Below are 27888 nucleotides of genomic sequence, written 5' to 3' on the forward strand. Positions count from 1 at the left end.
ATAATGCCCACATATAATATATAGTCCATAAAAGCCTAGTAAGGCAATCAAAAGTTCCACATGTTCCCCCAATACCCCCCTTCAGCACCTGCGCCCCAAAATGTCTGTGCATGCCACTGCTGACCACAACACATCATTTAGCTGCTCTAATGACTCTAAAGAAGATCTAATGACACAAACGTTAAGGCTGAGCCCCATTCTCCCTACTCACACGTCACTTTGTTTGGAATCACCTTTGTAGTGGACGACACCAGAGATTCTTTAAGTATATAGAGATATGCCAACATAATAGGTTTCTATGGGCACCTAACATGACCAGGTTCCGGTCTGCCTAAAGGGGCGTGTCATAATGCTCCTACAATGAATAGAACAGTCCTTAGGTCTGCCTAAAGGGGGATTCCCCCCCTCCCCCTTGCGACAGTAGAACCCGGAAACAATGGGCCAATGGAACCTCTCTCTTATCTACTCTCTCTGACGACACACTGCACTGTCCCACAGAGCCGCCGCAAGGCATAAGCAGAGTACGCAGAGTGCCTCCCAAGAGGGCCTCCTAAATGGAGATTGACTAAAACACGTTCTTATGGTAACACTTTACTTTACGGATCGGTGGTAATTTCATGGTAATTTCAATGTAATTTCAGTGTAATTTCATGGTAATAACTGTTTATTTAATGGCCCTGCTTTCACATGCACCTACAAAGGCAAGTGTGCATGTTGGTGATGGGATGAGGCATACGTATTTTCCTTGCTTTGGAGAGCAGTGGAAATACAACAGAGCATGCAATCCTCTGGGACTCTGTTTTCTAGTCTAGATCACTTGCCACCAGACAACCACTGACTGACATGCATTTTTTGCATGGTCCCCATTAAACTGTGGGCCGGTCTCTAAGACAATACAAAAATCCAACAGCATCAGCCCCTAGAGCAGTGTTTCCCAACCAGGGGTACGTGTACCACTAGGGGTACGCGAGCACACTGCAGGGGGTACTTGGAAAAATGTAATTTTAACAAATGCATGGTGTATAACCACACTGCAATAGAAAAAGTGATGTAAGACATGAGTTAGGGGGTACTCATGGCACAACAAAAACGCTTAGGGGGTACATGAGACAAAAAAGGTTGGGAAACACTGCCCTAGAGGACTGTCGGCCCATCAGGAAATGCCCTGCATGCCATATTACCATTTCAGGACTGCTGTAAAGGACAGAAACACATTTATACTTGGAAGAAAAATCAGTATTACATTCTTCTATGACAGCGTAAGGCACTAAGCACATCAAACATAGTTCTAGAGATCAGCTTTGACAGAAAAGGCCATCTGTCTTGCTCTGCTGCCATGCCCAGTGTTTGCCTTGTGATAGAATTATGTTGATGAATGAGTGTATTCAAGACCTGGCTCATTTATCCGAGTTAGTGCCACTCGGGTAAAGTGGCATCAGAGATTCTTTAAGTATAGAGATATGCCAACATAATAGGTTTCTATGGGCACCTAACGCGACCAGGTTCCGGTCTGCCTAAAGGGCCGTGTCATAATGCTCCTACAATGAATAGAACAGTCCTTAGGTCTGCCTAGGTCTGCCTAAGGGGGGCCATAATAGAACCAGGAAACAATGGGCCAATGGAACCTCTCTCTCTCTACTCTCTCTGGTGCATGATTGGCAAAACTGATACCAAGATTTCTTTCTCTCTGGGATACGGATTAAAGCAAACATTGCTCAGTCAATCTCCAACACAGCCTTAAGAATTTTCTTCAACTGCAACAACGCATTTCTCAAATGGATATGCGCAATTTGTTTGTTTTAGGGCAAGTGCACGATTTTGAACATTTAACCCCTTTCCTGGATTTTTTGTGTGTGCTGCTGTCTCAGTTATTTGGCTAATTTGGATTTAGTCTCAACTGGATTTATAATGGCTGTCTATGAGCATGTCCAAATCTATTCTTAAACCCACCCTAAACATTTTTTCCCAGAATGTGCCACTCACTAAGTGTTAAGTGATGTAAACTGGTATTCCATTACAAGTTTTGTAGAAAAACATATGGCTTCTGTCGTGTTTTATTTAGCATTTTTGTAGATTCTTTTTTTTATTCACAAAATGGCAAATAAACAATTACAGAGCCCATATTTAGCTTTCAAACTTGTTAGGGAATGCAAGTGAACACCCCTAACCACTCAGTGAGATACATGCTTTTGAAAACAAATGTTTAGGGTGGTTTTAAGACCAGATTTAGACATGCCAATTGACTTCAACTTTTCTGAAGTGTTTGCTATAAAACAAAGTTGAACATCTTTACTCTATGCATGCAGTACGTTGACTTGAAATATACATGCTCGGTTGCATTGAACTCAATGGCAGTGTGTTTTAGAATATACTATATAAGTGCAGTAGTGTTATAATGAAGACCTGTCTTTGGTAGGCATCATGCTCGGACGCATGGGACCCAATGGCAGTGCCTTGGTGAACTTCTGCCAGAGTCTGAACGAAGCTGTTCTGAAGATTGTGGCCATTGTCATTTGGTAAGACCCAAGACAGCCATCTACTACACCATCTGCACACCAATACTGTACATCATCATAACCACCTTGCAATGCATGCTTCCAATCAAAAGTATCTCCAAATTAGACCACTGAAAACTTGGTTGGTAGATATTGTATGGAAATATATATATTATATATATAATATATATTTCTCAAAAGGAGATACTGTATAAGGCCCCCACATATGGACTACGGGTACTTGCATGTCCAGGGGCACCCGGGTTCGAATTCGGTCATTTCCCAACCCTACCCCATATCTCTCCACACTCACTTCCTGTCATGTCTATACTGTCCTATCAAGAAATAAAGGCCCAAAAAGCCCATAAAAAACACGATAAGACCATAAAAGACCAAATCATGACATGCTCTTGATTCATTTAACCTTAGGTACTTTCCTTTTGGAATTGTGTTCCTGGTGGCTGGCAAGATCCTGGAGATGGACGACCCGTCGGCCATGGGAAAGAAGCTGGGCTTCTACGCCATCACAGTAGTCATGGGCCTTGTCCTGCACGGTCTCTTTATCCTGCCTTCTATGTACTTCTTCATCACTAAGAAGAGCCCAATCGTCTACATCAGGGGCATCCTGCAAGCTCTTCTCATATCCCTCGCCACATCTTCCAGGTAAGCTGCTCCCACTCAGGGCCGTAACCAGACATTTTCAAGGACCGAGGTCAAATACCGCATGCTGTACTGTACTATACTGTACATTTAGAATGCTTTAAACACTAAAGTCACACTCTTAAGTTTGTTTTCATTAATCACTGCCTTGAGGATAAATGGGGGTGACGTATACAGACTGAATTTATCATTGTTGATCATATATCGATTTTCATCATAGATAAATTTTACATTACTGAAAAAAATACAGAGGACAAGACCTCTGTGTCCTCAATGGTAGTTACGGCCATGGTCCCACTAGTGTTCAGAGATTGACCGACGTTTCCTGTTCTTTTCTGCCGCTGCCTACCACCAATTTACTCCTTTCTTAGAAAAAGAACATAATAAAGTCGATAGATATGCAACACGAAACTCTAAAGATGTAAATTACTTCTCCTTTCAGCTCCGCCACGCTGCCTATAACCTTCAAGTGCCTCCTGGAGAACAACCACATAGACCGGCGCATCATCCGCTTTGTGCTGCCCGTGGGCGCCACCATCAACATGGACGGCACGGCCCTGTACGAGGCCGTGGCCGCCATTTTCATTGCCCAGGTCAACAACTACGAGTTGGACTTTGGCCAGATCATCACCATTAGGTATGTTTGTCAAACAATGCATTTACTGAAGCATTCCTTTGAGTCACTGTTTTTTCCCCCTGTAACTTCATGCTCATTCTGTGACAACAGTGTAGTACATATTCATCTGACAGCATATACGTCATTGGCCTCGTTTACATGAGACATTTAATTCAGAATTAACTCACTTCAATTCTGAATGAAGCTTATTCCGCTTTGAAAACGTCATGTAAACACTTCATAATTCGGAATTAAATGAAAGATCAAATTAAACTCGACAGAACTAGTTAACACTTAGTGCTCAGTAGAATTCTACAACAATGGAATTGTATGGAATCTTAAAACCGCCGACGGATTTTGACAGTTAACTGGCTAATTCTGAATTAAAGACGTCATGTAAACGTAGCCCTTGTTGGTAATATGGAATGTTGCACTGCCTTAGATAAAAAGGCCCGAATTCACTGCATCAGCGATTGTACTAACATTTCATATTTATTTCATTTGTATCATTCCTTTATTTTGGTCACTGCTGTTATTGTTTGTTAGCACAGTATATACAGTAAGCAGTAGTAGCATACAGTATAGTGGCTCCCCTTAGATATTTCATCAGTGTTCACTGAGAACATGTTTTTGAGTCTAGCTGATGTCATAAATCTGAGAAAGCAGACACTGTACGTCACAGTTTTCACTGTGTATATAAATGTATCTTAAAAATCCAAACTGCTATCTACTTACATACTTACTACATAATGCAGCTAATACATGAAAAGTGGTGGAGAGGACTGTCAGGGTGAACAAAGAATCTTTCCTCGAAAGGCAGTGACCATAATGATATACCATACCTGTTTTTAACCCCTTTTATAGCATAACTGCTACGGCGGCCAGTATCGGAGCTGCTGGTATTCCACAAGCTGGCCTTGTAACCATGGTGATTGTGCTGACATCAGTCGGTCTGCCCACAGATGACATCACACTCATCATCGCCGTGGACTGGGCGTTGTAAGTTCACAGTCACAGCCTCTGCTTGGATCCTGAAAAAAAAACACAGTTAGATTCTGTGTATAGGTCCATTGCAGTTTCGTCACGATATGATGAAAAACATATATTGTACTTGTTAATAACATAGACCACTCATTAATAGGGAATGCTCTTTCTTTCAGTCACCACATTGCAATATGGAGATTCATTTACGTTTAGGGTGAATAAATATGACACAGGAGAATTACACTAACACTGTCAATTTTCTGGCATTATAAGTGAACAGCAAGAGGTAATCTAAATGTCATATATGATGTCCGCAAAATGACTCACACCACAATGTACTGTTTTGTGTTTTAGAGACCGCTTCAGAACAATGGTGAATGTGATGGGAGATGCCTTGGCCACAGGCATCATGGCCCATATCTGCAGAAAAGACTTTGTGAAGGAGGGTGAGGAGGTACGTCTAGTAAGCCTACTAGAACTCTAGGCCCTCTAGCTATTCTAGAACCTCTAGAATCTTTGCTACAGAGCTGTGGCTTCTGTCTACACTATGAATTATAATAATAATACACAAACTGAATGGGTTTTTAATCAAATATTCTCCAAAATCTCATATCTAATGATCAGGCGAGTACACCTATTCCAGTTCAAGGCTACAGCTGCCGCATACTAAATCAGATGTAATGCACATTTAATGAAGGCCATCTAAAAGCCTCTATAGCTGTGATCCAATGCCATTCAGTGTTTTATATTGCAATACAAAAGGTGGAGGATACACAAGTCTGTTGTTTTTTAAAAATGACCTTGACATAGTTTTTGCTATGCAGTACTGTTTGCAAGGATAGAAATGTATTCTGTTCTCTCTGGACTGACTGCTTTTTCAGTGTAAAAGTTGCAAAAACAGAAAATATAAACACTGCCGAAGATACAGCACTGCTCAAGTTTAACATAAATAGTAATATTCATATAATGATTACTGATTATGATTTTGATTAAGGACTGAAGGTTCAAGCCGTTTGATGGTTCGACCCATTTGTCCCCTCCAACAGATCCCTCTCATTTGTGAAACCAAGCCCATGATCAGCATTCAGCAGATGATGGCGTACCAGAAGAATGGCGGCTTCCAGCCCTCGCCATCAGGCCTTATGATGAGGAAGCCGGAGCAGCACTTCTCGCCAGACGTGGCTCGCCTTCGGCAGCTGGAGGAGGGCGTCCGGCCCATCGAGAAGAAGAAGTCCTCACTAGTCAAACGGGAGTCCAAGGACAAGGACCAGTGCGCCATTGACATGAATGGCCTGGAGACCAACGTGTAGGCCAATGGTCTCCAATCATTTTTTTCACCAAGGGCCAAATGATGTAGTGCAAATGAAGCTGAGGGCCAAACAAATCGCCAGACTGTATGGCCACAGATAGCATACGTACATGTTTTAGTTCGTTCCAACCTCACGGCGGGCCAAATGTTTGCCATGCCCGGGCCGGATCTGGCCCGCGGGGCCACCATTTGGAGACCACTGGTGTAGGCTCTCCTCGACACCTCTCTCAGACTGACACAGACGTTACACTCGATGCCCTTGTAAAACTGTCAAGGGAGTCGATGCCTGGAATAAGCCTGACCTTCACAGAAAAAAAAGATTTTGAGACTCTGGATCTCTGCAGGACACCAGCTTCTTTTTTTTTCATTTGTGAGTGGGTTTGGGGTTTTATAGTTTATTTTTACCTTCATCGTTTGCAACACCATTGGTTTGAAAGCCTATCCACACACAGCTATGTTTTTGTTAACAGGGAACAGGACTAATATGGATGGCAGAGGTGGAATCCTGTGGTGCTGTGCCCTTTCCTACGCCATGCCCCAACTGTTAGTGTGGTCTGGGGGAAGGAGGGGGGTGGTGAGCCCCTTGGACGAGCACAGTGGGGAGGAGTGCTTTCATCGACTGGGAGTGCAATGTATTATTAAACTCAGCACCTCTGTTCATTCAGATTTTTACTGATGCATAATGAAAAGAGATTTTTCATTTTTCCTCTCATTTTTGTAAGGTTTTTTTTTTGCTTTCAAATGAGGTTCGCTCTTTTTTGATGAAATGATATTATCTAACATATTGAAAGAAAACCAACCGCCCGTGCAATGTTTCTCTGCTAAGGTGTATTTGTTACATGGTTTTAGGGATAGCACGTGTTTATTTAAGGCTATAATCCTGAATACAGTAACATTCTTGTAAATGTATTTTAGGCTCAGTGAAACAGTTCATTATGGAGAACACATTTAATGTCTGCAACAGTTGATGAGGTCTGGTGGTGTTTGTATGGATCATCTGACTCTGGAGGCCCAGGATTCAGACAATGTTAATCGAGATTAAACAACGATGATGATGATGATGATAATTTTCAAAAATGAAATACCCACTGTCGATTTTTTGAAGTGGTAATAACAGGTAGCAGTACTGTGCTGACCTCCCCAGTCAATGCCTAAGATCATCCATTAGGTTCAGCAATGACGAAATAACTTTTTTTGTTGCAAAAAAAAGGCATTTATATAAAACAAAATGAATGTGGAAAATCTACTGGAAAGATGCTGGAACCATAATACTGTACTGCACTTTTAATAAATGTATTTCTTTTTAATTTTAGCGTTATTTTGCTTGAAACCACAAAGAAGTTTTAAGATCTTTTAAAAATGTTTGTTTCTATTTTCATGGACATCAACAGTCCGATAAATAGGCACCATTGAACATTTTTTTTGGACATAACGGTATATTTCTTTTGAGATTGTGAATATCTGCTTAAACAAGGTCAGGTCACGAAGCGAATTCAAGTGAATCTTGTAGGCAAGGAATGAGAACAAATCAGAAATCTAGCCGATAGAAAAATTAATAGATGCTTTATTTTATACAAATCAACCTCTTACTCATTCACAAGCAGTCATTCTATACAAAATATTTAGTTAACATTAGTTCAGTATTTGGTGGTATTACAAACTACATTATAAAGCGAGTCAATACAGTATTTCATCCACTCTGGAATTCAGTTCACACAGTGATGATGTATCAAGACTAAAAGCATAATTTTTTACAGAAATGTCAGCAATTATTTTAAAAATAAAAATAATCACTCTATTGAAATGTCATTCCAGAGGCACTGTGTGTGGTCCACATTAAAGGTTTCCGCTGAAATTATCCATTTAATGTCAAGTTATAGTGGGCAATTAAATAAATGCCAAGTGCACATTTTCCCCTTAGGACACCGTCATTCTCACATAAAACCAAAGTGGCACATGACATCACGTTACATTACTTTTGTGCAGCCCCAGTATGCGTTAAGCCCATACATAACCATTAGGCCTAATACGTACATTTGCTGCCAGTAGTATGACAACTGTTTAGGTTACAGGCTATGATCTGTGTCGCACACTCAGATGGGAACCCACGTACAGCATTAAACAATGGACATGCGTGTGCTATTAGACACCATCATGTTGGAAACCAGTCTGTGCAAAAGATATGGGTCCCTTGTGGGTTTTCAAACTAGCAGGGATATGACGGGGCCACAGAACGTTGCTCGTCACTGTTAGTAAGCACTAATTATTCAATTGAAGCTCACAGGCACACTGTTCCTTCCCTACCTATGCCTGGAGGGGGAAGACAGACGGACAGGCGAAGGTGGAGATGTTTCACAGCTTGGCTTTGGCAACAGTTGTCTGCAGGTTCTGCAGTTTCATGGCCATCCCCATGTTCCCCGTAATCTTCAACTTCCCTTGGAAAAATGCCTTTGGGGTTAAAATGAGAGCATGGTTAGGAAATGGTGTAGAAACAGACTTAGTTAGTCACAAACTGACTGATATCACAGGAAAAGACTGATATTATTCAAACAGTTGACATTTTTTTAAGCCACCTCAATGGCTATGTTTACATGAGACATTTAATTCAGAATTAACTCACTTTCATCCTGAATAAAGCTTAATTCCACTTTGAAAACGTCATGTAAACACTTAACAATTCGGAATTAAATGAAAGATCAAAGTAAACTCGACGGAACTATTTAGTTCTGAATTATTAATTCGGAATTAAAAATATGTAATGTAAACATAGCCATTGTGGACTAAGAGCACAGGTCTTGATCTGACTGTGATAACTACGTAGCTTCCATGCAGTTGCAACCTGAGTTGAGGCGTCTACATTTCCAGCCAGGAATGACGCACTCGATTCTGAGAAACTGCCAACTAGAGGACTTTCATCTATGAGCTAAAATGTCTTCCAGGCCACAGATATTGTTCAAATTCTTCACATCACTGTTTATTAAACATGTCAATTCCATTTCTATTCCCATTCAATCAATTCTGATGACTTCTTTTATCTGCATGGTTCGGGCCACGCAGTTCAGCTCATTAATCGACTTTGCATAGAGCTCTAATTAACTAAGCAACACAGCCCAAGGGACTAATTAAACAGCTGAAAACTATCTGTTTGAGAAACATTCCTTTCATTTCAGAATGGGGAATCACAAGAAAGGATACACAGAAAAGCTACCAGGTTTTTTTGTTTTGCAATCTGTGTGTAAAGTATAACAATAAGGACCCAGGGCCCAAACAGTCATCAGTCAGGATGACAGGGAGCCAGTGCTTTGAATTAGGTTGTTTACCATCAGTGGTGACTCTGCATAAACACATCTATCCGTCTCTGCCTGGTATTGTCAAGACAGAGGAACCCCTTCGATTGAAACCTGGTGATAAACTGGCTCTTCAGAAAGCTTGTAAACACAAAGCTTTGACAGATATCTATCTGTCATTCAATCATACACAAGGTGCAGGAGGGACATCCATAGCTGTGGGCAATTCTTATGAGAATTGTTACTGCAAATTTACGTAGCTCAATGCCTACTTTCTGTTTTTACGAGGCACTGTTGCAAACAGCACTGAATACTTACAGTCTGTGGATTCATTTTCCCCGTCATCAAGGCCAGAAGGTCCTCATCCGACATGGCAATGGTGCAGTCTGCCTTCTTGTCTGTGAAGAAAACAGTTAAATGGGGGAGAGAGCTTTTAAATATCAATTTCATACTTTTTTTGTTTTTTTTAATCACCCCGGTACCCCGGAGAGAACAGATTTTTCAACTGACGTTACAAACAATTCCGCTTCTAGCAAATTCAATTTAAAGAAGTCATAGTAATTACAGACTAGTCCTTATTTGAACATGCTGACATGTATGCGATTTTGGCTTTCCGCACTGAGATCGCGAGGACAGCCAAAAGCCTTTGTGAGTGGGAACGCCAGTGTCAATCTGTGCAGAGAAGCCTCGACCCTTTTTCATTTGGCTGCTGGGAACACAGCGGGAGACTGATCACATTTTCAGCTAGACTCTAAGTGGTTCCGCGAGCATGGGAGAGGCATGGGCGGAGGCGTAGCGGAGCGGAATTTTAGAAATGGCCACCATTAGCAGAACTCGACCATTAGCCTTCCTCTTGGGGGTCTCTACAACAAGGACGAGGTCAAAAGCAAATTGAATGTGACTGTGGCTGAAGTGCCTTTTTTCTTGGACATACACAGTACCGGTACTTAAGGATTATTGCCGGGTGTCTGTCAGGCTTCATGTGTGTATGCGGTTTTGTGTACGTTCTTGTGTGGCATGCTCGTGTATGAAGAATTTCCCACAGCAGGATGCGTCCACCATACTTCACTATTTTAAGTGGTCATGAGTGCAGACACGCTGTGTGTGTGGACACATCGCCATTTCGACAAGATTGCACATTTAGGAGGCCATTTGTCAACAGGGAAAAACTCTGGTGTAGAAAATATTGTGTTAAAAGGTAACTCTCTTTGCCATGATTGTAGCACAAATAACATGAGATTAATAATAATTGAAGTATACATGATCAATCCATACTTAGTAAGCAAGACGAAATAAAATCAATATACGTACAACTCTCAAGCCTGATATGAACTTCCAGTATTAGATAAACAAGATTTAGCCAATAGATGTATGAAGTTCATTATGCCTTATATAAATTAGTTATAGTTATAAGTTTATATAAGTTATATAAATTATTTAAGTTTCTTTTGTTTCAGACATGTAAAACTTTTTATCTTTTACCCGAAATGTTTCTTGAAGACGGAAGTCTCACCGTCGAAACATGTCAGGTAAAAGATAAAAACGTTTGCATGTCTGAAATAAAAGGCACTTGAAGAAAATATTTATCCAAGAATGATCACCACAGTGGAGATGGTCTCATTATATCTGAATATGTCCCTTCCATCAGCTATTACTGACCTGCATCGTTGGTCACCGAGCCTTTGCCGTTCTTCACATCCACAACCCACAAGGCCTCAGCACCTCCCGGGCCACCTTTCACCTTGAAGGCGAACACACCACCAACCTTCTTCACAAGCTGCTCCCCTTCCTGCAGAGATCATCACAGTGAGAACAGGAAACAGAACTGCCCTCTCCATCATCGTGAAGCACTAAATTACAGCACGAGTGGCCTTGTTCATTACGTTAGACAAGGGGTGGGGAACCTATGTCTCGAGGGCCATTTGCGGCCTTTGAAGCCGTTTTATCCGGCCCCTGACATAATTTTTATGTTGTGCAGCTTCACAAGAAATATGACATATTTTGTAGAGGAATCTTAGAAATTCTATGTGCAATACAATTCAGCTATATTCAGGGGACTTCAGAGAAGGTGGGGTCTGTTTTTAAGGTGGCTGCCTTCAATATAGATAGAGATAGATAGATAGTTTATTTGTCCTTTTGGAAAATTGTTCTGTACCATTTTCAGTGCATCTGATACAATTACAAAGACATTACAATAAACAAAAACACAATAGACAACCCCCCCCCCCTATAGTACAAGAAGACAGGTTGAAAAAAACCCCAACTTAAACACAGTAAAGTGCAGTTAGTACCAAAGTGCAATGTGCTATTCAGTCTAAGTTACAGTTGTCTTATTTAACATGGATATACTAATAGGTATAAATGATCGGCGGGCTCTTTTTGTCTTAAATGAAGGCATCCTTAACCTCCTACCTAAGGGCAACAACTCATATAGGCCTAAAGTGCAGGGGGGAATCCTGGTTTGTGTTCATAGTACGGCCCTTGAAGCATGGAACAGGAAACAGAACTGCCCTCTCCATCATCGTGAAGCACCAAATTACAGCACAAGTGGCCTTGCTCATTACGTTACACGCTCCCAACACCCCATCAATAGCAGTTTCCGGAACAGCTTTTATTCATAAATATTACTTTGAATGCATTTTTATTCATTGCCATGACCCAGTTTTTTTTCTCCCCAGAGCAGAATGACTCACACAAACATAGGCAACAGCAAAAATACAAATTCCTTTTTGCATACCTCTTCCAATTTTTTGCCAATCTCTTTGAATACCGCACTGGCTTTGAAATCATCCACGCTACTGTCAGCGCTGGTCATCACTGCCCCAATCTGAGGACTGAGAGGGAAAAACAAATAAAAATAACAAAAAATGAGAGGCAAGCTGCGGAAGGGTTGAAACACCTTTATGTTTAAGGACAGACAGCTGCTTTCAAAGGCACGTTTACAGCAAGGTCCAAAGGTTTGAAACCTGCCCTATGGCACACTTCATGAGAGACCAGCACCAACACCTAATGATCCATTGAAATCCATATATAATACACAGATACATGCATTCACACACCCACACAATTTCACACTACATTACAATGACATGCTTTGTGTTACCGCATTTAGTTAACTTGGCATACCATTATGTATCAATAATACCATATCCATATGTGTGTGGACCTGATGAACTGGAGAATGAGAGGTCATGACAGGCATATAGGTTTCTGACAATGATTGACTATGTCATCTGTAAAAAGAACACTATGGCCACATCAGATTGCCTAGGTTTATACATTCTTAAAACACAGTGATTATGTTATGGTATTACAATACTGCACATCCCCCACTTAAGCTGAATCTCATTTCCTTGTGCAGTTCTTTGCCACTGACCAGTCTCTCGATACCAACATGAACGGCTGCGAGCAAGACCTTTCCCCCTTAAAATATTTTGCTTCAGGATTGTTCATTTGCATCCCTTGTTAACAGCCCTAGCTTCAACAAAGTATATGTTATTACCGGTAGTACTACATGTTACTTCACAGTCTATGAACAAAGGCAAGTAGTACCCGAGAAAGATTGCCATTACTGCAAATGAACATGACGAAGTATCACTTTGATTGAGGGGCTGTGCACAAGGACTCTCTTGTACTTTGATGACGAAGTATCACTTTGATTCTACTCAAGTTTCTTTGAATTGTATCTCTCTCAAGTAACTGTAATGAAAATAAATGTCCTTTAAAAATCATTTATTTCTGACCTGTATAAAATTCCCACAAATGTGCTTTAGTGTCTGCAAATTAGGCAGACAGTAAAAGAAAGCTTCCTTTTTACTACTTGACTATCAAGACACCATGTTAACAACATGGCTCCAACCACAAACAAAATCACAAATTATACGCCTTTAGTGGCTTCACCATTGGCCATTAGTGAGGCAGAAAGTTATACAGCAGAGCAGAAAGCAAAAGAGCTCCCCTCACCGTGTGTGCTGAGGGAATCCCATCCTGTAGAGCGTTACCACCACTGCTCCTCCGAGGCCGATGTTGTGCTGCAGGCCCACCTTTGCCCCCGGCACCTGCCTCTGCTCAGCCTCGCCCCGAAGCTGCCAGCACAGCTCCGCACACTGCGCCAGGCCTAGTCAATCAATCACAGAGAGAGAGAGAGAGAGAGAGAGAGAGAGAGAGAGAGAGAGAAATATTTTCATATAAGAGACAGATAGACAGAAAGAAAGAAAGAAAGAAAGAAAGAAAGAAAGAAAGAAAGAAAGAAAGAAAGAAAGAAAGAAAGAAAGAAAGAAAGAAAGAAAGAAAGAAAGAAAGAAAGAAAGAAAATATTGTCATATAATGATAACGATGAGAGAGAAAGAGAGAGAGACAGAGACAGAGAGAGAGATAATATTTTCATATAATGATGCACATTTTAACGGTCCATGCAAGCTCAAGGAACTCCAGGTCATCAAACCATGGCCATACCATGTCATTTGCGCTACACCAGAGAGACTGAATTGTATTTAATGATTATCCATAAGCACTCAAAGAAATAGCACTTTGGGTTGAATTTCACAACACTGTGGTGGACCACTTCTGCACAGGACAATAATATCATTACACCCACTGCACACTGTTCTGAAACGAGGTTTTACAGCAACACAAACGATTCAAAATGTTTCAAATGAGATACATAATAATCAGAAACCAATGCACAGGCCACTCAGGTGAATCTCATCTCATCAGTCTTTAGTGCACTTGACTAAGAGCGATGAGGAGCCATCCCTCTCTGAGAGCACATGACTAAAAAAAATGAATGATCAGCAACTAAACCAACAATAGCAGGTTAATAGCAGGTCATTGTAACACCGTGCCCATAAATTGCTCCCTCAGTGCATGGACAAAACAGCCGAGCCGCACGTAGAATCGTGGCTCTTCATGTTGCAATTGTCTATGGGACCTGAGGTTATAATATGGCAAAATTCCTATTTAGACTAGACCAACAACAGTCAGAAAGCGAACACACGTTAAGTGCCGCTTGCATTGTTCAAAGATGACTGCATGGGGTTTCTGAACAGGACCACTTGTACGGGACGGTCTCTCTAGCTGTGCCATTCAGTGCAATGGATTAACGTAACTCTGTTGATTAAACTATACTGAAACACGACAAAATGCAGACAATATGAAGATGGCAGAACACTAGAGAAAACAGAAGTATCACTAACAAAAAGGCTAATCTTGTCCGCATACAAACATGCATACCTTTTACTTACATATAGTACACGCAAGCACTCACTTCTAGTGCCCCCCCACCCCCATCTGTCCCCATGTGACCTAGTGACCCAGAGAGTTTACATTAACACCGTCCAAAACAATAGACCATTGCACATGCTAAGCAAGCCATTATGTGTACACACACTGATACAAATATCAATCTAAAAAATAAAGCCAAACAACAAAAAAACAATAAAGACTTTCGCCATTGCACCCTTGCCATTTCATCTGAGAGAGTGAGGCACTTCACACCCTCTCCCATCCGTAATCTGGGCCAGGTCGGCTGGCTCCTCTGTGACCGCTGACGCTAAGCATCTTATCCCCTTTGGCTAATGGGCTTTTTGCTGGGAAATCACCACCAAGATAAGGGTCTTAGGGTAAGGACATTTTGCATGAGGTTGCTACCACGCATAGGGATCCATTTTTCATGGTCCGACCGTCTTGAGGAGACACAGTGCACTTACTTGGGAGATTATGGTCGAAGGGCTTGTTTCCTTGACCTGGCCACACTTGAGAGGGTGGGGAGATAACTGGCCAAGTGCAGGAGTGTCTTTGCCCGGATCAGGGGCTGGTTGTCAACTCCAAGGCCAAAGATAAGCACGTCGGAGCAACAAACTAACCTTTTTAGCCCCTTCCACTTGGACAACTGTGATGCAATTTGCCCAAATGCCATGCGATGTGACCTTATTAAGGACTATTAGAATGCAATGTAGACACAACTGCTGTGTCAGACTCCACCAGTGTGTGATGGGGACCTCAATGCCCTGTTGCAATACAAGACTTATGCTTATGCATGTATTTTATACAGTCCAACAGTTTTTGGGCCCATTTTACACCAACAGCAGTCAGCAAGAAGGGAAAAACTGAGGGGACAAGATACAGTAGGAGCCACACAAACAAAATGATAAAATACAAGATTAAAAAAAAACATCGGGGTAGCATGTTTGGGTTGTGTCCCCTCTCTCCTGGCTAGTGGTGAAACAGACATGTCTTGAACATGAGCAAAACAGAGTGGAATGACAGACTACAGGGGATGATGGCAGAACCCGAGAGGACCAATCACAGTGGCTCCTGCTGCCGTTAACTGCGTAGCTGTCTGCGGGCAGTCACATTTTCAGGGGTGCTAACCAAGTCACTGTGGAGGGGAAAATAACTGCGTGGCTGTCTGCATCATCGCGGAGACACGTTTGTTTCGGAGCATAAACCAGGCTTAAGGCTGACTGTCACAGTCAACTGCAGTTAATTACTCGGCCTGGCGCCTGGCTCAGGTCACGCCAGCTGACAAAGCAAAACACACAAGATGGAATAGGTGTGTGCTGCGGGAGGTGCTGTGCTACGGGGACACCTGGTGGTGACAAAGGAAACTCTTGTGGGTCAAGAAGTCGTCTTTGTAACTGGGTTGATCCTTTGCAGTGCACTTGAGGCCAAGTGTCCAATACACTCTAGAAAACTGATCTGGGCAAGACAAGGTATCAAACAAGTGTAGAAACGTGTTAACGATAAGCAAGCAAAATCCAAAATTCAGCATTATGAAACAATGACACAAATAAATCTTTGTGTGTATCATAAATCTTTGCGTTTTTGTGTGATAGAGTAACCACAAGTGACATGTAGTACAATGTTGCAACGTTGCGTGCAGTACAATGTTGCAATGTTGGTTTTTCCAACCCACATTTGCACCAAATTCATACCTACTTCATAATTCATTGCATGCAACACACCATGCCAAGTCTGAGAGACCAATCTGTGGGAAAAGGTCAAAGGTGAAAAGGGCCAGCGTCTCTCACCTGTGGCGCCGAGGGGATGACCTTTGGAGATGAGCCCTCCACTGGGATTGACCACCCACTTGCCCCCATACGTGTTGTCTCCCCTGTCGATGAGCTCCCCTGCTTTGCCTGATGGGGACGGGAAAAGGAAAATAGGATGGTGACCGAAAAACAATAAATCAGACATGTCGACCACAACAACCAAGACAGGTAGGTACAAGCATCATACAAATGATACAAACACCTTCTAGCCTGAGCATCATTGGATGATGATCATTGGATTAAACATATCTTTTTAATGGATTTAGGAATGCATATAACATGGGATACATTACTGGGATGTGTCTCACTCTCAATATGTATGCTATGGGAACTGGGTGAGCAATACAATACAATACAATACAATACAATACAATATGCACAGAATTATATCAAATATCACAACTAAGAGGTTTATGCAAAGCCCTTTCAAATAAACAGACATATGCACACATACACATTCCCCCATTCACACACCAGCTCTGGAGGCTGCCGTACGGCGGCACTTGTGTGGGGTTCACGCAAGAAAGTGCACGCACGCACACGCACGCACATACAGTAATAAAAAAAGCTTAGTCTGGAAGCGATTGCAACATAGCCTAATTCAATAAAATAGATCTACTACTAGCACAGGACGACTGTGTAATTCTGCTTAAGCAACAACATTACCACACAGTGCACAGTGCAGAGACATACCCTCTGAACACAGGCCTATGGCTTCATACGTGATGAGCTCATTGGCTGAAAAGCAGTCGTGCAGCTCGATGACGTCCACATCCGCAGGAGTCAGGCCAGACGCATCGAAGCACTTCTTAGCTGCCTGCCGCGTCATGTCATATCCCACCTGCAGGAGAGAGAGGAACCGTTGGAACTTCTCCACTGAGGATTGAGTCCCTTTGTCATACAGAGATGCAAATTTTTAGAGATGCACGATACCACTTTTTTTGAAAACCAATACAATTACGAGTACATTTTCTGTACTTGCCGATACTGAGTTCCAATACAATACTTTTACCCCCAACATACAGTACAATGAAAATAAATGCAAAGCCTTGTTTTTTCCACATGGGAGGATATTTGTTTTATTGTCCAATTCCATGTATATGTAGATTTTAATGATGGTAAATGAGGCGACACTTTTCCCCCCATGCTTCTCAAGTCAACAGAACGTGACGAGATGTGGTATCACGTAATAGCAGTATCGTACCTGTTATCGGCAAGTGTTTGACAAGTACCAGTATGAGTATAATGAGCGAGTATCGGGGCAGATACCGATATCAGTATCGGTGCATCCCTACAAATTATAGATTCATTTATTGTTAGTTGCATGTTAGTTAGCAGGTCTACTATTCTGTTGGTCCAGTTACACAGACTTCAGTCTCAGGTGTCATGGTGCACACACACACACACACACACACACACACACAGGTACACAAACACACACACAGACGCACACCGCACTTTCTACCTGCACTAAACACACACACACACACACACACACACACAGGTACACAAACACACACACAGACGCACACCGCACTTTCTACCTGCACTAAAAACACACACACACACACACACACACACACACACACACACACACACACACACACACACACACACACACACACACACACACACACACACACACACACACACACACACACACACACACACACACACACACACACACACACACACACACACACACACACACTGCTGCTGGTGTATTTAATAAACCTTTTTTTAAATTATTTATTTTCTTCAAATGCTACTATTACTATGTCAGAACGCTATAAAGGACTTTTAGAAAAAGCACGTATGTTCTCTACAAGTCTTCTGTTGTCCAGTCTTGCACTTTAAATGTCTGTATGAGCAATGTCTACGTCCATACTGTCTTGTGTCCATGTATGAGTACTGTCTATGTCTATACTGTCTATGTCCTTACCTAGATTAGTCTATGTCTGCATGGGAGAGCAAGAAACGCAATTTCAAATTCTTTGTATGACCAGTGCATGTAAAGAAATTGACAATAAACTTGACTTGACTTGACTTGACTAATTAGTCACGCCCAGTGATTGGATACTCTTTGGTGAACTCTGTGGAGTATCCAATCACTGGATGTGACTAATAAAGAGTATCCCATCACTGGGCAAAGCTCCGTGACTTTGTTACAATTGTGTGTTTGATCTACCATACTGTTCATTGTGGAACACCTGTACTAAAGCTGTGAGTTCTCCTTGAAATGACCTGTGTTTGTTCAATACATCTCTGCAGTACAAGGCGGTCAATACAAATGTATCAAAGAGCACCATTACTCCTCTGTCCTGTATCTGGGGTACTTCACTTTCAGCTGCTCCGTGATTCAACTCCATCAGATGAGTGCCATAACTTGCTTAGAGGCTCTTGGCAATGACATCTGGACCTGGTGACACCCATGACTAGCCTATGAAATCCCATGCCGCTTTGGACAGTTGTTCCAATCTGTAAGACAGCATGGCAGCTTCCCTACGCAAGAAAGCCTGAGCGAAGGAGCAAATCACAGAGCGGGGAGGGGTAGAGAGGCTTAAGAAATGAAAGCTTGTAGTTAACTTGTAAAGATACAACTAGGTGAATTTGGAACCAACTTTTTATCAGTTCAAGGGTGCTTCTCCACAGAGGCTGTAAGACGACTATTGCAACGACTATCAACGGAGATCAGCAACTGCAAGAGTTGAACAGTCCGTCTGCTATAGCTTTGATCCCGCCAGAGATTGACACCGTCACGTCTTCCGTTACAGCATGACTGAATTTGGTCAAGTTGAACACGATTTCAAACCACAATGCAACGTTTCCAGCCCAGAATGCATTGCAGTTTATCAATGTATGTCCGTCTTATGTTTAAATGTGTTTGTTTACTGTATCAAGCCAAAGCTGCCATTCTCACCATCTTCATGCAGCTGTTCTCCTCAAAGGTGGAGGCCATATCAGTCACCATCGCTTGGGCGATGATCTCAACCGCTTTGTTTTCCAGACCATGACGACGGACAAAGTCTTCACTGGCCAAAATGGCTGCTCCTGCACCATCTGATGTTGGGCTGTAAACAACAGTACCTCTCAATAACAATCAAGTACAAAACATCTAACTGACACAGAAGTAAAAGGCAAATGCCTACACAAATAATATGAGCCAACATATTATTCATTTCATTGTACGGCCAGCACATGCAGGTCAAATAAGTGGCATAATGATGTCAATGTGCCAGCTAATTTATGTTAGATACATAGTCATGATTGATATCAGGGATAGTGAGTCCATTACAAATGGCCACTAACATTACAGCAACTAATACTGTGTATGTCTAGAAATCAATATTTCCTTGATGGACTTGAATGGTCCTTACCAGCACTGCAACAGGGTAAGGAACTCAAACACCTTTCTTGACTTCATCACCTGCTCAAGGCTGTACTCGTCACGGAACTGAGAGTACCTACAGTACAGGTAAAAGCATAGAGAAGAAAGAGGAAAGAGAGACAGCGTGATATAGTTTTGAATCAAACCCATGTGTGTGTGTGTGTGTGGATTGATTAGACAATCACTATTTGCTTAAAAATCTATCAATATTCAGATTCAGGTTAATAGATCTGGGGTGCGTTTCTGGAACGTTAGCGTCTTTCTACAGATGTACTTTAAACGTATCTACTTACTTCAAGGCGAAATACGTGCATTTCTCGAAACCTTACCATTCCCACAGTAAGCCCAAAGTAGTGTGGCTACTTTCCTGAGTCCACACCGCTACTTACTTTCTTGTCATTGCCGTGCGTGACCAAAGAAGCAACAAGAGACAAGCATGAATAGCCCTTTTGATTGGATGACAACCACATGTGTCTTGCTGACTCATGATTCAGCTGTTTCCTCCTAAATTCTGTGTGTGAAGTACAAAGCAATAGTGTACAACCACCACCATTTGATTGGATGTCACCGCTGACACCATGACTCAGCTGTTTCCTCCACAACACACCTTGTAATTTCTTTGTGAAAAAACACGGCCGTGGCATTACAATCTGACACCGTCCGCACCAATAATGCAGTATTATCTGCATGCCGATTGGATTTCGTTTCATTCCGAGGTGTAATTTGTAAATTATTTGGATAATAAAGTAGTGGTTCCTCCCGGAAATTCACCTGTTGAACAGTCAAATCCCTAAAAAAATTGGCGTGAATTTCAATACATAGTCTAGTGGTATTCACGCTTGCTTCACAATGGGAAAACAGAAGCCACACAGGTTCGAATCCACCTGGTAGCAGTGCCACAATTTTGGAAATATCTGGCAGAAATAGATAATATATGTTGTGCATTACCAACACACACGGGCAGCCAAGGGAAAATGTGATACACTGTAGGGTCCAAAACATGATTTCACAAGTTGTTGTCAACATGCTGCACAGTGGATTCGAACCTGTGTGGCTCGCGTCTTCCCATTGGCTATGCCACTAGGCTATGAAATGAAATTCACGCCAGAATTTTTTGAGTAGTTCACACGTGAACCAGTGAATTTCCGGGACTAACCAATACTTCCTAGTCCAAATATTTCACAAATTACACATCGAAATGAGACGAAATTCAATCGGTATACAGCTAAAAGTATATTATTAGTGTGGGATTCATCAGATTCCAAGGATATTACTTTTTTTTTCCCGAACAGATGACATGACGTGAATTTCTGTTCTGAACACTCTCACAGTTGTATCATGACTTTGTGTGCATGTGGATTGATTTTCAGTGCTTTTGCACCACAGGATTAAAATATATTGATACATGTGTGGTCAAATATATACTTCAAGTTTAGCTAATGGGTGGAGTCACACTCTGAAGCTGAGGTGATGTCTGGACTCAATGGATCTACTCCAGCTGTACTTCAACTTCACTGTCGAGATACGGATAGGAGGCGCCTCACTTTCAAAGTCACCACTACTTCAGCTTCAGCAATAGCATTAATGTGTGCTCCAGTTATGGACTCCTATTTGACATCAAGTTTAATCATAAAAAAGTGTGATTTTAATTTGAGAACTAAGGAGGACCAAAAACAAAACTTCCCCTCGTTTTTTCTGTCTAACAGCTCTCTTGATGTAGTGTGTAAAGTGCGGTATCTGGGTCATATCATTACTGATGACCTGTGTGATGATGATGATATCCAGCGTCAGTGTCGTAAATTATATGCACAGGCCAATATGTTGGCACGCAGGTTCCATATGTGCACAGATGATGTCAAGGTTAATCTCTTTAGAGCCTACTGCACACCTTTTTACACAGCACACTTATGGTGTAAATACCATACAGCTAAGCTGAAGAAGCTGCAGGTGGCATACAATGATGCGTTTAGGATTCTCCTTCAGTTCCCAAGATGGACGAGCGCAAGCACTTTATTTGTCAATTGTAGTGTCCCCACTTTTCATGCACTGCTGAGAAATTTTATGCATAGATTTATGGGTAGACTTGCTGGATCAAGCAATGGTATAATATCTACTCTTTGTGATACCAGGCAGAGTGATACAAGGTACTTCTCTGAATTGTGGCAGCACTGGTATAGATGTTTATATGTTTTCAAATGAACTGGTGCTTTGTGATGTACCTGTCCGTTTTTTATATGTGTTTTTTATGTCTTTTTATGTATCTTATATGGAACTTTTTGAGTCTGTAATAAAGTTTTCAATTCAATTCAATTCAATTCAGAGTGCACATTACTCCAAGCAGTAGTTACTTTGTGTGCTAACGTTCGAGACACAAGAGTTAGCAACTTTTATAGTATCTACATTGCTAACAGATCAGCTACTTCGCCGTTGAGAGACGCACCCCTGGTCTTTACACACCAACTCAACATCTTAAACATGCACTTCACCCACGGTGCAAAGCGGTTCATGGTCTTAACATGATTCATAATATCGACACCTTTTTTTTTGTTGCTTATTTGCTAATGAACATGCAACCACTCTGATGTAACATGTAAATGGGAAAATGAACTTACGGGTTATTTATTGAATGCTTATGATTCTTCCAGGCAATCTTGGCAAAGTGTTCAGGTTTGGTGCCTGTGAAATTCAATACAGACATGAAGTTGAAATGATCAGTTGAAGGCTGCACAAGCGGAAACATTAAAATGATTTATTTGCCTCCATTCCAACACATATTGATACATTCTTCTTCATTGTGTATGGAGGAAGTAAGATTCAGCTAGCAATCCAGATGTGGCAAATTCCGAGAGAGATAAGATATTATGGTACGCAGAGTGTATCAATATTTTCTCACAAAAAAATCTGAGGAATGTGGGAAAACATTCGTTAGCACACAAGTCACGCTCCCTGAAATACTGCATAAGGGCAAGTATTCAGCCATGTGCAAACATTCACACACCTGCAACAATACAGAGTCTCTCATTGTTAATTGGGTCTTTTCATACACCTTATAACAGTGTTTCCCAACCTTTTTTGTCTCTCGTACCCCCTAAGTCTCTTAGTTGTACCCCCTAATTCATGTTCTATATCACTTTCTCTGTCCTGATGTGACTGCTCATACATTTGTGATGATAATAATTTTTTTCCAAGTACCCCCTGCAGTGTGCTTGTGTACCCCTAGTGGTACACATACCCCTGGTTGGGAAACACTGCTTTATAATATAGACATATATTATGCAAATAATTCATTTTGTGTGTCAGACTGCCAAAATCACAAAGTAGGCCATTCGTACAAAATTGAATGCCAAACCTTTTAAAGTCTTATCTTGTGCAACAAAAACTTCCAACGCCTCTGTTAACAGATCCCTGATATGCCTCTCTTTAGTACATACCAAACTTCTCCATGTGCTCTCGCCCAGCGTTGCCAAACATCTGCGGTGCGGCTGGGGCAGCCGCCATCCCATAGGTATTGAACATCACCTCCATGTGCTTGTCCATGGGATTGGTCCTGTCCATGTACTACACAAAAACAGATCAATGGATTACTTGAAGAGAACTCCCAAAAACACAAATCACACCAAACATACAGACACATCTGTGGTCTATGCGAAATTTGCAAATGTCCAGTCCATTTAATTCACAGAAAGGATGGATAGGGCCTACTTCACTCCACGATGACCCCCACATTCAAAAAAGCTCCTGGTAATGATGTGATGTGCAAAGTTTATTTACTTTTATTTTTTTCATTATTTTGAAATTATTTTTTCAGATAGGACAGTGGGAGATGACACGAAAGAAGTGATCCGGGCCGGGAATCGAACCCGGGTCACCCGCATAGTAGTCCAGTGCCCAGCCATTAAAGTCACGGCTGGGCTGTGATTTGCAAAGTTATTAATGTATTGTAAATCTGCTGAGTGCTAACACTATCGACTGGCCTGGCCTACCTTTGAGGACAGAGAGCCCCTCTCCATCTTCTCAAAGCCCAGGGCAAGCACGCAATCGGCAAGACCTGACAAGGACACAAGTGGAGAAAATGCAGTCATTTAAAGCTTGCGACAACATATTGTCAATGCATGCTGTGACAATTTGACCAACTCACTTGCCTCTAATTAAAGTAATAACTAGAGAAGTCCATAAGTGGAGTGTCTGATTGTAAAGACACAGAAGGATGTAACACCACACCATTTCCTCATGGGACATTGTAGTGGAAGAATTGTCTCAAATGCTGTCAGTGTCTGCATTTTAATTTGTATTACTTACTACATCTTTTCTTTTCGAATTGTGTATGTTATTGTGTGAGGCCACTTTCCCTGCTCTATATAGTTTTTATATTTTACATTTTACATGTTTACATCTGTCTGTTCAATAAAAATGTTAATCACAAAAAAGACAGAAAAGGACTTGAAGAATCTAGTGTTCTTTATATCCAAGTATTATCTCAGCACATGACATGCAGAGCATGAGAGGCCGAGTAGCCAGCCCCTCCCGAACTAGTTTCTCACCTCCCTGGACGAGCTGGCGAGCCATGAAGAGAGCAGTGGAGCCCGTGGAGCAGTTGTTGTTCACGTTGATGATGGGGATGCCCGACAGACCCAGACTGTGGTAGATAGCCCGCTGGCCACACGTAGAGTCACCTACAACACATATAGTATGTATCTTTGTTTGACCAAGAGAACACGGCAAACACTCACCGGCCACTCTATTAGGTACACCTCTCTAATGCTGTGTTGGACCCCCTTTTGCCTTCAGAACTGCCTGGACTGCCTACAACAAAACTCGGGTAGGCTGTGGCATTCCAACAAAGATAAATTGGTACTAATTGGCCCAAATTGTGCTAAAATGTCCTTATGCCATTATATCCCCAGCCTGAAATGTTGATGCAAAGCAGGGTTGACCAATGTTTTCATGCTGTTGACGCCAAATTCGGACCATTCCACCTGAGTGTTGCAGTAGATATCAAGACTCATCAGACCAGGAAACATTTTTCCGATCTTCTAGTGCCGTTTATAGTGGGCCTGTGTAAATTGTTGCCTCATTTTCTTGTTCTTAGCTGACAGGAGTGGCACCAAATGTGGTTTTCTGCAGCTATAGCCCATTTGCCTCAAGATTTGATGTGCTGTGTAATCAGGGATTCTCTTATGCATACCTCGGTTGTAATGAGTGTTTTTTTTTACTTAATGTTGCCTTTGTATCAACTCAAACCAGTATGGCTATTCTCCTCTGACCTCTGCCATCAACAAGCCATTTTTGCCCACAGAATCGCTGCTCACTGCATTTTTTTTCTTTTTCGTACCATTCTTTGTAAACCCTAGAGATGGTTGTGCATGAATATCTCAGTAGATCAGCCATTTCTGACATTCTCAAATCAGGCCCTTCAGCACCCACAGCCATGCCATGTTAAAAATCATTTATATAACCTTTCTTCCACATTATAATGCTCAGTTTGAACTCTATCAGATCATCTTGGCCATGTCTACATGCACAACTGCATCAAGTTGCCACCATGTGATTAGCTAATCAGAAATTTGCCTCAATGAACAGTTGTAACAGGTGTTCTTAATGTAGTGGCGATGAGTGTATGTGGCACATGTGAAATTTCACCAGAAGAAAATGAACGAGTTATGATCATGAATGATTATGCATATTGAATGACATTTATGTATGATAATGTGCTATATAAATATTTTTGATTGATTGATGATTAGGGTTACAGGATAAGGATATATACAAATAGATACAACGGAAAAATGCATGCACAATACTTGATATATGTGTTAAAAGTGTCCCACCATAGACATATCCCACACAAGCCTGTTCCACTGCACTGTATGGTATTGCAGCATCTGCGAGGGCCTTCTCTCCTGCAAGTAGAAAAGTAAGAAAATTACAGAAATCTGATAGTTTAACCCATTTAACGAACATTTTGTAATAGCAGACTGCCTTACCTGCTTCTTTTGCCATTTCAGGGTAATCAAAGTCTGTGACCCCTGGCTTCTCAAACTGAAAAGAAAGCACAACAATGATTACTGCAGATTATTCTGCAGAGGTTCCAATTTACAAAAAAAACTCTCTCAAATTAAATCCATCAATTTCCAAGCTTAAGCCTACTGCGTATGTCAGGAAAAAATGAACTGGATGATGTGCTAAAGTTACATTAATCTTCAGAAAAGATTAGAACTGGGCCTAAAACCATGTCTCATAGGCACCATAACTTTTATCACAGATAGAGTAATGAGTGGAGAATGGATTAAAGTCCTTCAATGCTAAGGCACCACTTTAATACCAGTGCTGGAAAAGACAAAAGGGGAACACATGATGCTGCCTATTTACATTGGAGTTCTAGGCCTAGATCTGATATTTTTGTAAACATAGCCACCTGAGGGCGCGCTCGTTCATAAAGTGCGTGGTGGTGAACCTTGACCCACTAAAGATAGCATGCCTAGCCTTGAACTTTGAATTTGGGTAACTAACATATGACATCAGTATAGCCATATATACGAAAATATCTCGATGACAGTGGCTTATTACAAATACTGTAGTTGGATATTCGCGTACACTTCCTGCAAGTTGCTGAATAGTAGAGCTAGAGAGGTGGGACAGTTGTGAAATGACCAGTTAGCTACTCCTTACACACTGGTTAGCTGTTACAGCATACCCATATTTTCAAGAGACACCTTCCTTAACGTGAACAACGTGGTTATTATTCTACGACAGACAGCTGTAATGTCTGACCCAAGCTGATTGTGTAGGAATTATTTCTGTCAAGCCTCGACTAACACTCATTTGTAACCAAGTTAGCTGCTACCTCATCAGAGACTGTTCAAGGATATCCTTTGAACAAACTGCATGACAGGTAATGAAATGAACCAGCCAAGTCGCTGCTTCGATTGATACACGACGATTGCAGTTGAAATGACAGGCATGTTGTCATTGGTATACCGTAAGTAATACTCAAGACGGTACATGATCTATAAATGATGCTAGTGTCAGTAGTTTTACTATGGTGTTGCTTGTAATAACACACTGGTTTTCCTTCTCGACCTCAAATAGCAGCAAAACTCGTACTGCGCTGGTGTAACCTATTCAGTACTTTTAGCGAACCAGTAGCACTGCATATGCAACAAATAACCCAATGATATCGCATTTACCTTTGTCATTCCCACACCAACCACGAATACTCGATTCTTTGCAGGAGCCATGTTCGAGGTTGCACGTCCACTGCTCACTAGAACACCAAGTCGTCGCAGCCGAAGGAGGTTGAACCAGAGACAATGCATAATACTCTTGGAATCTCTGGTTGAACTCTACTCTACTCATATCAGCCCGCCTTGCGCAATTCTACACACAGGGGCTGTCAGTCATTTGCTGGTTGATCTCATATTGACACCATGCAGCTCCAAAGTCTATTATCCATATGCTGCTCAAAATTAAACAAATGATCGAGTAAAGGGAACAACAAAAACAACACAATGCAACTCCAAGTCGACCATCATTCTAGTATGAGAAGGGGGCAGGGGGTCCCACAGATCATTTGTCTCTTTATCTTTTCTGGGTGATATTTTGGTTACATTCACATTTGGTCAGTACCCTGGAGGTACCATGACATGGTGTTTCTCACCCACTGAAGTCACTCAGCTCATCAAAGATGGCACATCAAAGTGAATTGTGGCAACTAAGAAGGCTTGCTGTGCTTCAGCACAGTGTCCAGAGCTTGTGTAAATGTAGAAGTAAAGGTAGAGCTTGATTTGCCCCAGTAGGCCTATTGGGCAATTGTTTTAGAGTAGTAGTAGCCTACACCTCTCACACGCACACAAAACATTTAAAAAACACAACATTTTTAAAAATAATAAATGTAAGATGGAGAGATAAGATATACAGTGTGAGACCCCTAAAAACATCTGGTAAAATACCAAGAGGAATTACAACCCTGCAGAGGAACCTTTTTTGTGTCAGGCAGGCAATATAGGAAGGTCATTGAAAAGGCCCAGCAAAATGAGCTTAGCAGGCAACTGATGAGCACGTTTCTAATCGAATGACATTTCCTTCATTTTTTGAGCA

The 27888-nt window shown here is 41.6% G+C and overlaps 2 protein-coding genes across 3 annotated transcripts in view; one reads left to right on the forward strand and one right to left on the reverse strand.

Annotated features, from left to right (window-relative positions):
* slc1a7a (solute carrier family 1 member 7a) overlaps positions 1-7326 on the forward strand; it is a 32200-nt gene extending 24874 nt beyond the window's left edge. Inside the window, exons 6-11 of one of the 2 annotated variants that reach the window (XM_063219684.1) lie at positions 2417-2516; positions 2925-3158; positions 3598-3792; positions 4636-4770; positions 5110-5218; positions 5802-7326. In XM_063219684.1, the coding sequence (XP_063075754.1) occupies positions 2417-2516; positions 2925-3158; positions 3598-3792; positions 4636-4770; positions 5110-5218; positions 5802-6065 (1037 nt within the window). In that variant the 3' untranslated portion in view covers positions 6066-7326. The remainder of the gene's footprint in view (positions 1-2416; positions 2517-2924; positions 3159-3597; positions 3793-4635; positions 4771-5109; positions 5219-5801) is intronic. The other variant, XM_063219685.1, reaches the window with a different exon arrangement.
* Positions 7327-7610: 284 nt separating this feature from the next.
* Positions 7611-27107, reverse strand: scp2a (sterol carrier protein 2a). Its single transcript, XM_063219683.1, has 16 exons — positions 26979-27107; positions 25776-25830; positions 25620-25691; positions 24333-24464; positions 23775-23839; positions 23223-23349; positions 22404-22467; positions 19781-19867; positions 19324-19474; positions 17097-17244; positions 16383-16490; positions 13315-13468; positions 12089-12185; positions 11011-11140; positions 9670-9749; positions 7611-8512 (listed from the first exon to the last, which is right to left on the reverse strand). Exons 1-16 carry the CDS (start codon positions 27105-27107, stop codon positions 8417-8419), a joined length of 1695 nt encoding a protein of 564 aa, XP_063075753.1. The 3' UTR covers positions 7611-8416.
* Between the last annotated feature and the right edge of the window lie 781 nt (positions 27108-27888).

The sequence above is a fragment of the Engraulis encrasicolus genome, chromosome 16, assembly GCF_034702125.1.
Source record: "Engraulis encrasicolus isolate BLACKSEA-1 chromosome 16, IST_EnEncr_1.0, whole genome shotgun sequence".
Taxonomy (NCBI): Eukaryota; Metazoa; Chordata; class Actinopteri; order Clupeiformes; family Engraulidae; genus Engraulis; species Engraulis encrasicolus.